At 31.0% G+C, this 14,137-nt stretch overlaps 1 protein-coding gene across 1 annotated transcript in view; it reads right to left on the reverse strand.

Moving 5' to 3' along the window:
- SI (sucrase-isomaltase) overlaps positions 1-14,137 on the reverse strand; it is a 98,928-nt gene that overhangs the window by 17,910 nt on the left and 66,881 nt on the right. Inside the window, exons 32-36 of the mRNA XM_032630533.1 lie at positions 13,780-13,890; positions 12,038-12,097; positions 8,477-8,593; positions 7,116-7,203; positions 6,073-6,211 (exon numbers count right to left, since the gene is read on the reverse strand). Coding sequence (XP_032486424.1) covers positions 6,073-6,211; positions 7,116-7,203; positions 8,477-8,593; positions 12,038-12,097; positions 13,780-13,890 — 515 coding nt within the window. The remainder of the gene's footprint in view (positions 1-6,072; positions 6,212-7,115; positions 7,204-8,476; positions 8,594-12,037; positions 12,098-13,779; positions 13,891-14,137) is intronic.

Here is a 14,137-nt window from a genome sequence, read left to right on the forward strand (position 1 = left end):
GTTTATTTTTATATTACTTAAAATAATTTGTATATGAACAAGGACCAGAGAACTATATTAGGAGGAAATATTTCAAATAATTAATTAGGCAGATTTATAACCCATTACCATATTATAAACTGTATCTAATCATTTCCTTGTTAAAGATGGACCACAGTAATTGTACTGATTTGTTTATACATAAAGCTTCTTAAATGACACCTTGAGATTCTTGAGGTTAAGGACTGACTTAATCTTCTTTATATTCCTTACACCTAATACGTATAATAGTAGCTTAAGAAACTTTTGAATTCATGAATATCTCAAAATTACAGGAAACTGAAAATATTTTAAACAGATATATGATGATATATTGAACCATCTGTTGATAGTATAAACAATATTGTATTTGCTAACTTAAAATTTCCTACTTGTATGTCTCTCTTTAAAAAAATCATATAAGAAAACCATCTTCACTGCTTCATTTTTTATAACAAATATAAAGGATCTAGTCAATTGAGAATCAGTAATATATTTAACATATGTCACACGTATTTGCATTTAACAAGAAATGAATGTATATTTATATAGGGAATGGAAGAACTGATGATCAGTTTAGAAATCTTCATGGAAACTTATATCTTAAGTTTAGTTAATTGGTAAAGAAAATTCATTTTATTTAATTGATATAAAAATTATTTACAAGGATAGAGTTGTCCCAAATCTTTAATGTTTCCACATACAAGAAATACATATTCTTGAAGGTTCTTTTTTTCTGCCTTACTTTTGCAAAAAGTTAATAACCAAATATATGTCTTTTTAGATTTCTGATTGAGAAGAATTCTGCATAAAAGATTTTCATAACAATTTTCTCTTAAGGGAAATTTAACCTCTTGCATTAGAAAAATCTCCTTTGTAACCCTTCACAGAATATTTCTTATTTGGGAAATCACTTGCCACCACTAAAACTGTAATTTAAAATTACATAGCTATAAATATTTTGTAGACATTTCCACCATGCTCCAACTTTACAGATGGTTAATCACAATGAACTTAATTTAATTTTAAGAAACACTTTTCAACCATAATACAGTTTGTTCTCTGTTACAAGTTGATTTGGAAAATTTAGCTTATAAAAAGAATTTCAATATTGTGTTACAGAAACATTTTTATTACATGTTTATAATTGTCTGCATGAGCAGTTTTTGAAAAGTATTAGAAAAGTTATAAAAATATCTTATGTTATTGGGAAAAAAAGTCCTCCTAAAGGAAAACAATGATTTTTAGAAAACTGTACATGTAGATTACAAATGTGGGTTATGTGAAAGGAGAATATTGAACTGAAAAAAAAAATTAAATAGTTTAAAGCCCTAACAATAAATAAATATCATTATTTTTGTCATGGTTTCTAAAGATAATAATTTCAAAATGATTAAGTTGACTACTGTTTTTAATTACTGATGAAATCAATTGGTAAATATACCCCCAATACTGCTGTCTCTGACTGGGTGATATTAAATTATTTTAGAATACTGACCAGTAATGCTCAAAGAAGAGAAAGTTATACAGGATTGTTTCTCTCAATGTTTATTTAAAAAATCTCTTTGAAAACTAAAGACTTTTTTTGAATTATATTTTTAGAAAGCAAAAAATTTAGTATTATATATTTACTATCCATTAGAAATAGTAACTTGCCAGTTTCACAACTCAAAGAGACTCACCATTAGATCAGAAAATGTAATTTCAGTTTTAGTTTTAGAGTTGGATAACAATTTTTATAAGCTGAAATATTTCCATTGTTTCTGAGTGTATAAGTAAATCTTAAATTTGAGATTTCTTTAGTGAGAAGAATGTGAAAGTCTAAACCATGGAAATGGTTTTATGGATTCAGATCTCAACCTTTTTTAAACATTGATACCAGCTATATCAATGTTCAACTCAGCCATAGTAATCAGAAAGTAATATCTAAGAGACACATATTCCATATTTTTTCAAGTTACTAACAGTTAATTAAGAGAAAGTTACAGCTATAACCAAGAAAACTTCCAAATTATATATGACCTATATAGTGTTTTTCTTTTTTTAATCTATACTGGTCTTATTTTTTGTTAAAAACAATTTCAAGAAGAGGTCACTTCCTATAGTACACAATTCTCCCCCAAAAAAAGTCCCTCTTATTTTTCAGGTTAGATTCACTAAACATCGAAAAGCAACATAATTTTCCAAGTTGCTAAATAACCCAGTCTCTAGGAATATCTGAGAAAAGAACTTATATTTATTAGCATTTTTATTTCATTCTAAATTAAGATTACAAAAATCTTGGGCATTTACTTAAAAATTATATACTTAACACAACCTGAACTTCCAAAGGGAGTCAAAGACTTTGATTTTTCTATGTTCTCTCTAATGAAAAATATGTAGTACTCTCAAAAGTCATTCAAGGTATTGTTGAAGATGAAAGTATAGAATATATAGCTGTATAATCCTTGGATAATTATCTGAGATTTAAACACACAATTTGAAATTTTAAAAATATATTTCTCCCTATATCTGAAGCATAGGCTTTATTTCAGTACAATATTGAATTTTAAATAAGACAAAGATCAATTGAAGACTGAAAACTTTTTGTATGGGATTTATACATGAAACTTCTTCATCTGCCACTGATCTCCAAGGTTTTTTCTATGAAACTGTTTGCAGTCTTTCAAGCTGATTATTTACCTCCTATTTCTGCATCCACTCATTCTGTTCTTTCCTTGTTTCGGTTGTTTGTTTCATGTTAAGTGAAGAGCACAATAACAAGAACTAGGTGAATGTCAAATGTGTGCCAATTTTGAAAACAGAAAATGAGTCACAGAAAGGAACAATAAAATGGTACAGTCTGAGTAACTTAAGAAATAAATTACACTCTTAATCCTTTCAGTTTTCTCAAATGATAAAAAGTCTTTACTCTCCATTATTTGCTTAAACATTATTTATTTATAGCATCCTTTTACATTTGTTAAGGTCTTAAACGTATAATGACTATATTTAATCTCTAAAATATCTGAAGGAGAGTTCAACAATTTTTTTTTCTCATATAACTGAAAAAAATAAATAGTAAGAAAGTATTTAAAAGATATAAAAAGTCTATAGCTATGCATAAATTGGGCTTTCTAATTCAACATTTAAAATTTATTAATCTGTTTAACTTAAACAACAAATGTGGTTAAATGTTACTGAAAATTTTTATGGACAGGAGCAAAATTAACATTATTAAAGGGATGTTCTTTAGAAGATTGTACTGATATCTTCTTCATAATGTTATTTAAGAGTTAAAAATGGGTCTTAAACATCTCTAAACACCTTTGTATATCAACTATTTAGAAATTTACCTACTTTTGCCTTGAATTTACTTATATAATTTTGATAGTTGTGGTGAGATAAAAATTGATTCACTTACATTTACTAAACATCCTACAGTGTGTCAGGAACCATGCTAGATTCTGTAATGTGCTCCAGAAGTTCAATTTACTTCCCTCTATGAAAAAAATATTTTCTTCCAATTTTCCTTAAAGTACATACTTTCATCTCAAGATGCATAAGTTTTGCCAAAGAGTTCATCACTCACTTCTCAATATTTTTGTTATGTTTAATATCTATAGCTTTATGGTAAAGTGAGGTTAGCTGAGGATAATTGTGCTGCAATATTATGCTCCAGTAGGGTTAACTAAAGAAGCATTTGTCCCAATAAAAAGGCATTACTGAAGACCAGTTTGTTTACTCTTTTTTTTATATTACAAAATATTTTTTATGAATTTTTTCAAGTTGACATTGTCAGTGTTTCTCCAAAGTAGTTTCTCTTTATACACAACTTTGAATTACTGCATAATAGAACTTATAATCTTGAAGAGCCTCTATTTTGATGTTATTGTCAAACAACACAAAATTCTAGCACAAGACAAGGAAATTCATCCCCACCTCAGACCCTTATTTCCCAGGAACCAGCATTGTTTTATTTCCACTTAGCCAAATATATTTTAATTGATTATTATTCCTCTCTCCATGGAGATTTTAAAGTCATTGGCATTGTCTAGTAACATACTGACACATTCATTAAATCCTAGAAGTGTGCCAACCATATCCTTGTCACAGATCGACAAAGAGCAAATCCATGATTCTTGTCCAGAGATCCCAATTGTAGAAGCTATAATGCACTTATTATGGTTTAGGTGGCCATAGATATCCTAGAAATAGCTTATGACAAATTTTATTTACTTTCTTTGCCTTGGTGAAATGTAGTTTCCTTCCTTTACTCCCCAGCATATTTCTTTTTTTTCTTCAAGATCAGTTCAAATGATAACTTTTCTTTTGATGTCACTTCTACTTTCCTGATAGAGTTAGCTGAGCACTCTCCTTGTTTCTCATAACACTATTGTAGTATCTATCACATTACACAGATTTTGTTTTTTTGTCAGTTTGTTTACTCTTTTTTTTTTTTAACATCTTTTTTGGAGTAAAATTGCTTTACAATGTTGTGTTAGTTTCCGCTGTATAACAAAGTGAATCAGCTATATGCATACATATATCCCCATATCCCCTCCCTCTTGCGTCTCCTTCCCACCATCTGTATCCCACCCCTTTAGGTGGTCACAAAGCACCAAGCTGATCTCCCTGTGCTATGCAGCTGCTTCCAACTAGCTATCTATTGTACATTTGGTAGTGCATATATGTCAATGCTACTCTCTCACTTTGTTCCAGCTTGCCCTTCCCCTTCCCTATGTCCTCTAGTCCATTCTCTGCATCTTTATTCCTGTTCTGCTGACATTCCTTAGTCTTTCTCTATGTTCTTAGTGCCCTTACACTGGCATTTGGTCAACAAACCTGTAGTCATTCATTCACGTAATAATATCTTAAATAATTCACATATCCTAGGTTGAAAAAGAATTTAGTGCTAGAAATAAGATAAGCATGTTTCACTAAGTGAGGAAATATTACCCATATCCTTTACTCCAAAATGCTTTTCATTCTTTTTCCAACTTCCGTCATATATTAGAACCATGGTTTTCAACCCTGGATACTCATTAGAACCACCTGGGGGATTTTTAAAAATTCAGATACTTATGCTATAGTTCAGGTTAATTAAATCAGCATTTATTAAAAAATCTTCAGTTTGAACTATATTTAAAATAGATAACCATCAAGGACCTGCTGTATAGCACAGGTAACTCTACTCAATATTCTATAACAAGCTAAATGGGAAAAGAATTTGAAAAAGAATATATATATGTATACACATAACTGAATCACTTTGCTCTACACCTGAAACTAACATAACATTGTAAATCAAATATACTCCAATATAAAATAAAAATTAAAAAAATAATCTCCAGTTGATTACAGTGTGTAGTTAAGAACCAGTGATCTAGAGCTGCACTGTGTAATATAGTGACTACTAGCCATGTGGGGCTATTTAATCTACATTTATGAAAATTAAGTAAAATTTTAAATTCTATTCCTGAGTCACACTAGCCACATTGCTCAACAACCATATATGGCTAGTGGCTACCATATTGGACAATAGAGAATTATAGAACATTTCTATCATTGCAGAACATTTTATTGCACAGTGTTAATAAAGACTTGATACTCAAAGAATGGCCTGTATTCCATCATCATTAGCCTCATATAAGATTTTGTTTAATATGGATATTAACGTTTAAGAAGCTTAAGGTCATTGACATTTATTCTTATTTGCTAATAATGGATTTAAATAGCAGATTTAGTCAGATTTCATGTTTTAATTAGTGCCATCAAACTATATATTACTTACTCAATTATTCATTAAAAATTATTCTTTGAGCACCGACTATTTGTTAGGCATTTTGCTACTATAAGCTGGGTGCATACTGGGGAACAAAATAAAATGGTTCAGGGTTCTTTTGGGAATTGGATAAAAATTTAAAACAAAGATACAGAGAAAGAGACAATTATTCTAAGTGCCATGAAGGACCAAGTAAGATAAGGTCAGCAGGGAAGGACTCAAAAGAGGTAACATTAAATTTAATATCTAAAAAATAAGAGTCAGAAATGATGATTATGAAGATTGCTTACTCATAAGTAAGTTTCGCTTGTGACCATCCATATAGATTGTGAACATCGTAATGCAAAACGGATGATCCATCACTAAGAATCTGCTCAGTTTCCATACACATGGTTCTGAAATGTAATCCATCAGTTCTTTTTGTGAGTTCTGGGGAGAATTAATAAAAAAAAATTAATATGTTATAAAGTAACTTATATTGAAATATGTAAATTGTAACTATAAATTATTTTGGCAAAACATTAATCATTGTTTGAAAATATTGATTTTTCAACCATTTGTGCACTTTGTTTATGCTAATTATAAATGAAAAAATGGTCTGCAATGTGATTGCAATTACAGTTGTGACTGGAAAATATGTGCACAATTTTACTATATTCAATAATAAAAATGTTACTAATTAACATGAACTCATAAAAACCTGAAAAGTAAGTGTACTCCGAAAAGTCTACTATATTTTATGCATTTAGATGAGAAATACTGATTAAATAGATTTTTTTTAAAAAATCCATTTGCTAACATAAGGCCCTGGCATATTTTCTCAGTTTCAGATGCAAATTTTCAGAGCTTTGCCATCACTTTAGATGTAACTGTTTATGCAGTTTACTGCCTACATAAGAGCATGAGGATGAATGTTGAAAGACTGTACTTTTCCCTCCTAGGTCAGGGACAACCAAAGAAGTGTTGTTAGCATTGTTTCACTTTTTTCCTAATAAAGAAAAACTTTAAAAAATCTTTATAAAAGATTTTAATTTTTTATCTTAAAGAATATTTACAATTCTCACATCTGGGAAGATTCTTAAGAAAATCAAAGTAACAACTTCAAATTTAGAAATCTATTCATATAGATAAAACATGTTTCTTGAGTTTTCTTCTCGAAGTAATGTTAGATGATTTAGATGATATTGGTAATGGGTTGAGATGTGGTCCAGTGTGTAGATGGGTAGTGAGTATTGGAAATGTGAATCCTGTTCTCTATGTCATAAGGTATATAAACCTGATTAATAAATAATAATAGCATGATAACAGCCAAGGCACAGCAGCAATATTGTACCTGGGAAATAAGGTGGATAATTTAGCTCTGTATTTCTGCATTGATTAGTAGTTGTTCCATTTACAAAGCTTGATGGTTCATTCATATCCTTAAAAAGAGAAAGAAAAGTAAACAAAAAACAAATTTAGGGCATATCTTCTTAAAAGAACTAATTCAGAGACCCAGTAAATTAAAGTAGGATATTTGAATAATAGTACTTTACTATTCTAAAAAGCAAAAGTATAAGGCATCTCAACAATACTAAAGAATTTAGTTTAGCTCAGTCTTTCTTAACATTTTACAATTCACATCTCCTTTTGAAAACCATAAAATGTCCTATTTTTCTCTGTAGATAAAATCTATATAAAAGTGAATTGTTTTCTATGTTTCTAGACATTAAATTATAATAGTGTATATTCCCCCATGTCTTTCCCTCCATTTCTGCCTTGGAGCCTTGTATCAGTTTTTTTAAAACAATGGTTTGTGGTTTTTAAAACCACAAGATAATAGTTTACAAATACAGAAAATTTCAGAGTATCTCTATTGAGTACACATTTCAGAATTTTAGTAACCATATATAAACGGGCCATCATATAAATATATAAATTAGTTGCTATTTAAAGGTGATTCCTCCACCATAAAAAGGTTATCTTTTCTGGATCAAGATATAATTATTGGGGATATATTTAATGGAATCCCTTATAGTACATAACTTTATATAATTAAAAAAAACTATCTTTATACAACTTTACATCCTCAAGGCTTGTACATAACAGCACCCCTATAAGTTTCTTTAATTAAAAAAGTAAGTAAATTAATGCATACATATTGAAAAATCAGCAGAGTAGAAATGTCACCTCCAAAAATCTAGATAAGTATTACATAAATATCTCCTGTATTAAATATTTACTTGTGATAAAGTAAATTCTTTTTATGCTATCTCAAAATTATATTAAAAATCTTATTGCCAGCATTTTAAAGTTAAAATTAGGATATTATTTAGAAGATGATTTTGCTACATCTGTAAGAGTTTATGACTTCTTACACCAAAGACTGACAGTCGAGTGTGAGACATATCTGTATTGAATGAAAATAAAATAAATATTTATAAGCATTTATATATTATTATATAAAGAGACTATTTTGGTCTCTTGGTCAAGTTGAAAATATTCAACTTTAATATTCAGGAAAAAGCAACTAAATACTTAAACTGAATTGTTAAAACTGCATTTTAGCAGTCTTTTGCATAAGAAAGTTCTATGGAAAAAATGAGTGAGCTAATTTCATAAAGAATACTTTGTTAACATTATTAAAATCTAGTAAGAATTTTGCATAATCAATACACAATAAATAACTTAAAATATAAATTGAAGTTTACTTACAATCCACAAGCCATCAAACTTCATCTGGTTATTGTAGAAATCTATAATTTCCCTTGTCCACCACTCTGCTGTGGAGTTCCTGAAGAAATCTGGAAAAGCTACATGAGCTCTGGAACCCTGTAAAAACAAAATTTAGAGCCACATATAGAAAGTCATAAGAGAGACCAGTCAGTCACACATTTATCTGTCATATTCACAAGTGATAGTGAAGGCAGCCTGATCTCAACTTTAATGAATGTGTATGATTTTCCTCCAGCCACTCAAGCCTATGTGTGTCCTTAAATCTAAACTGAGTTTCTTATAGACAGCATATACAAAATTTACAAACTGTTAGCTAGACTAAGAAAAAAAGAGAAGATGAGAATTACAGCTGATGTCACAGAAATAGAAAGGATTGTAAGAGGCTATGATAAATAATTATACAACAGACTGGATAACCTAGAAGAAATGGACACATTTCTAGTTTCAGACAACCTAACAATATCTGATGAGTAGAGATGCAAACATCCTCAACCAAAATATTAGCAATCACATTCAACAGCACATTAAAAGGCTCATACACCATGAATAAGTGGGATTTTTTCCTGTGAGGCAAGGATTATTTAACATACAAAAATCAATCATTGTGATTCAGCACATCAACAGAATGAATGATAAAAATCACATGGTCAGGGCTTCCCTGGTGGTGCAGTGGTTGAGAGTCCGCCTGCCGATGCAGGGGACACGGGTTCATGCCCTGGTCTGGGTAGATCCCACGTGCCGCGGAGCGGCTAGGCCTGTGAGCCATGGCTGCTGAGCCTGCGCGTCGGGAGCCTGTGTTCCGCAACAGGAGAGGCCACAACAGTGAAAGGCCCGCGTACCGCAAAAAAAGAAAAAAAAAAAAATCACATGGTCATACCAATAAGCAATGCAGAAACTCTATTTGATAAATTCAACACTCTCTCATGATAAAAACTCTCAACAAACTAGGAATAGAAAGAAATTACTTCAACATGATAAAGTCTCTATAATAAATGCCCACAGCTAATATACTCATTTAGAAAAAATCTTTCAGAGTTTTAGTTCATATCAGAAATAAGGCAAGGATGCTCACTCTTGCCACTTCTATTCCACATAGTTCTGGAAATCCTAGCCCAAATAACTAGAAATGAATAAGGGGGAAAAAAAGCATCCTAATCAGAAAGGAAGAAGTGAAAGTGTCCCTGTTTATAGATGATGTAATCTTATATATAGAAATCTCTAAAGAACACACACACACACACACACACACACACAACTATTAGAATTAATAAATACATTCAGGAAAGTTGCAGGATACAAAATCAACATGCAAAAATCAGTTACATCTCTATAGACTAAAATAAACTGTTTGAAAGGGAAATAATCTCATTTACAGTAGCAACAAACAACAATAAAATACTTAGGAATAAACTTGACTAAGGAGATGAAAGATCTGTACGCTGAAAACTGCAAAACATTACTGAAAGATATTGAAGAAACAGAAAAATAGAAAGATAACCCATGCTCATGAACTGAAATAATTAATATTGTTAAAGTGTCCATAGTATTGAAAGCAATCTGTAGATTCAATGCAACTCCTGTCAAAATCCCAATGGCATCTTTTCAAGAAATATAAAAAACAATCCTACAATGTATTTGGAACCATGAAAGTCCTTGAATAGGCAAAATCATCTTGAGTAAGTAGAACAAAGCTGAAGGCATCACATTTCCTGATTTCAAAATATATTCCAAAGCTACAGTAATTAAAAGTATGGTCTCGGCATAAAAATAAACACATAGGCCAACGGCACAGAATAAATAGCCCAGAAATCAATCCACACTATAGTCAACTGACCTTTGATAAGGGTGCCAAGAATATACAATGAGGAAAGTATAGTCTATTTAATGAATGGTGCTGGGAAAACTGGATATTCACATGTGAAAGAATGAAATCAGATCCTTATCTTATACCATAGACAAAAATCAAACCACAATGGACTAAAGACCTAAATGTAACACCCGAAACTGCAAAACTTCTAGGAAAAAACATAAGGGAAAAGCTTCATGACAATGGTCTTGGCAAAGATTTTATGGGTATGACACCAAAAGCACAGGCAAAAAACCAAAAATAGACCAGTGAGACTACATCAAGCTAAAAAGTTTTTGCACAGAATAAGAAACAATCAACAAAATGAAAAGGTAATCTACAACCCAATAGAGAAAACACTATAACCGACTTAGAAAATGGGCAAAGATTTGAATAGACATTTCTCTAAAGAACACGTACAAATGGCCAACAGATAGATGAAAAGATGTTCAACATCACTAGTCATCAGGGAAATGCAAATCAAAACCACAGTGAGATGTCACCTCACACCTGTTGGGATGTCTATTATCCAAAAAACAGAGAAAACAAGTGTTGGTGAAGATGTTGAGAAACTGGATGCCTGTACACTGTTCGTGGGAATAAAAAAGTGGTGCAGCCACTGAGAAAAACAGTATTAAAATTCTTCCAAAAATTAAAAATAGAACCACCATATGATCCAGCACTCCCATTTGGGGACATTTATCCAAAAAGACCTAAAATCAGGATCTCAAAGAGGTATCTGAACTCCTATATTTATTGCTGCATTATTTACAAGAGTGAAGATATTGAAATAAATTAAATGTCCATTGATGGATGAACTGATAAAGAAAATGTGGTATATACAATGGAATTCTATTCAGTCTTCAAAAAGAAGGAGTTTCTCCAAGACGGGGCAACATGAATAAACTTTAAGGACATTATGCTGAACTGAGTAAAATCAGCCATTTATAGAAAGACAAATACTGCACAATTCCACTTATATGAGGTATCTAAAATAGTCAAACTCATAGAATCTGAGAGTTGAATGGTAGTTGCCAGGGGCTGGGTTTCCAGGGGTAATTGGGAGTTGCTATTCAATAGTCATAAAGTGTCAGTTACATGAGATGAATAAGTTCTAGTGATCTGCTGTACAATACTGTCCTTAGGGTGAAGGATGCTATATCTTAAACTTAAAATTTTAAGAGTAAGTGTCATGTTAAGCATTCTTACTACAAAAAAAATTAAATAAAAAAAATTGTTCCTTGGATTAAATACAATAAAATGTAAAATTGCTTCATAGAGTGACTGAAACATGTTGGTATTTTAAAAAATAAATAAATCTGATTTAATATGGTCTGATATAGAGAATTAGAAAATAAGCCATCACATTTTTTTTTTTTTTTTTTTTTTTGCAGTACGCGGGCCTTTCACTGTTGTGGCCTCTCCCGCTGCGGAGCACAGGCTCCAGACGCGCACGCTCAGCGGCCATGGCTCACGGGCCCAGCCGCTCTGCAGCATGTGGGATCCTCCCGGACTGGGGCACTAACCTGTGTCCCCTGCATCGGCAGGCGGACTCTCAACCACTGCACCACCAGGGAAGCCCCAGCCATCACTTTTTTAAGGAAAGTATTAAAATTGAATTATTGGTCAAAGTCTTCATTAAATCCCAGTGCTGAATTTCTTTCAGTTAAATAGTTAATCAATATGAAACTTACATTAACAGCTTCATCTATTAGACTTTTATCTTTTGTTACATTTGGCAAATCTGGCCAAACCTACAAAGAGAGAAGAAATGGGAAGCCGTTCAAAATAAATTCAGTGTAGTATGACTGTTGTAAACAAAGTGTAATAGAGTTTAAGAAGCATATTACAGACTCAAGATCCCCAGATCAGTAATTCCTTCAATTATTTTTTTCAGTTTGTGTTCTGGTATATGTATCATTTGCAAACTATTCCCATTTTCCATATGAATCTCCTCTTTAGTAGGGCAAATAAGGAAAAGAATACCATCCTTTGTGGTCAGTAGCGATTTTGCAAACAATGCATGTAACCAAAAGGTCTGGTCAAGAATTAATATGAAAAGCATATTCTAAATTTAATTTAATGTGGTATATTAAAACTCTTTCTATAATTACTCCAGGATTAAAATCTAAAAACAAAAAGTATATTTTTATATGAAAGGAATTGAAGATCTGAGTTGGATGATGCCATGCTGAGGCAAATATCTTCTTGGTTTTTGCAGTTAGTACTAAATCCTCCTCTTTCCCACACACCTACTCCAGCCCCTGCCCCCCTGCTTACCAATGTTTTCTTTTACTGCAACCACAAACACAGAACAGAGCCCAAATTCAATCAGGCCAAAAGCTCTGGGATTTAAATCTATGTTGTAGAAATTAGAAAGTCCCATATAAAAATGTAAATAATCCACAGAGTGGTAATTACATACAAGGAATTAGTTGCTGATAGAGAATAGTGCTTGAAAGGTAGAAATCTGAGAAAATGTATAGAATGAGAAAATATAAAATGAGGAGAAAGTAAGAAGAAAAAATATCCCTTTCTATAGTCAGTACTGTATACCTGTAATGTTTCTTAAAACATGATTTTTCACTGTTTATCACATAAGTTTTTCTATTTTACTTTTACCTTTTTATTTTGAAATATTTTCAGACTTATATAAACAACACAAACATTATACCTAGTGTTTTTCTATACACTTCACTATTCTTCCCCTAATATTAACATATTTATAAGCACTGTACAATTATCAAAACGAAGAAATTAACATTAGTAGAATATTATTAACTAATCTACAGTCCATGTTCGAATTTCACCACTTTTATCACTAACATTCTATTTTTGGTCCAAGATCCAAAAAGGCTCCCATATTTCATTTAATTACATCTCCCATTATGGGATTTTTTTCATTCTAGTTATGACTAGTGGATTTTTTCTTTACTCTTTATATATAAGCCAAATCAGGATGCTTTCTATAATGTGTTAATATACACAGGTTGGGATATTATTGCTTAAATGAAATACAATGAATTATATTCCCTGTTCAAGTCAGGAATACTATAAGTATAGCTTTTACAAACATTGTTTCTTTTATCAATGAGATGTTTTTAAGAGAAGTAGAAACATTTAAATGACCCATGTAGTATAGAATAGCGAATAACCATATTATTAATGTCAGTTTTATAATAAAACACAACAGGTACCAAGAAATACAATAAAAGACAATTTAAAGATGAAACAAATAATATTTGGACATAGGACATATAAATTCTTTCTTTGTTTCTAATAATTTGGATTGAACTCAAAGAGTATTATTTTATTTATTACCTATTAAGTCATTACATCTCTCCCTCTGAATATATTTTTAACTGTGGCTTAATTAAATAGAAAGTTTCAAATAGTATTTTTATACTTATTTTCTTTCAAGATATCAATTCAGTACCTTTGCCCAACAAATATCATTGGTGTTAGGCCATTTGACAAAGACATCTTTCTCTTGTCCTCTTTCAAAGGCAGGGTAAGGCTTCGTTTCATTTCCTGAAATTGCTGGATCCTAAAATTAAAATGAAATACAATCCAGGTAACTATGGTATAAAAGTATAGCCACTTGAGTAGCTGTAATAAAATGTTACAATTTTCCATTATTAGATTATCATTATATTGTATTCTCACATGGACTGACAAAGGGACTGATGGCATACACTTTTTTGTTCTAGTTAGATTGCCTTTGAAATTCCCTAGAAGGAAAATTTAAGAACTTTTGAAAATGTATTAGCTATGATTTCAAGAAAGATTACAGG

Source organism: Phocoena sinus, chromosome 4, assembly GCF_008692025.1.
Source record: "Phocoena sinus isolate mPhoSin1 chromosome 4, mPhoSin1.pri, whole genome shotgun sequence".
Classification (NCBI taxonomy): domain Eukaryota; kingdom Metazoa; phylum Chordata; class Mammalia; order Artiodactyla; family Phocoenidae; genus Phocoena; species Phocoena sinus.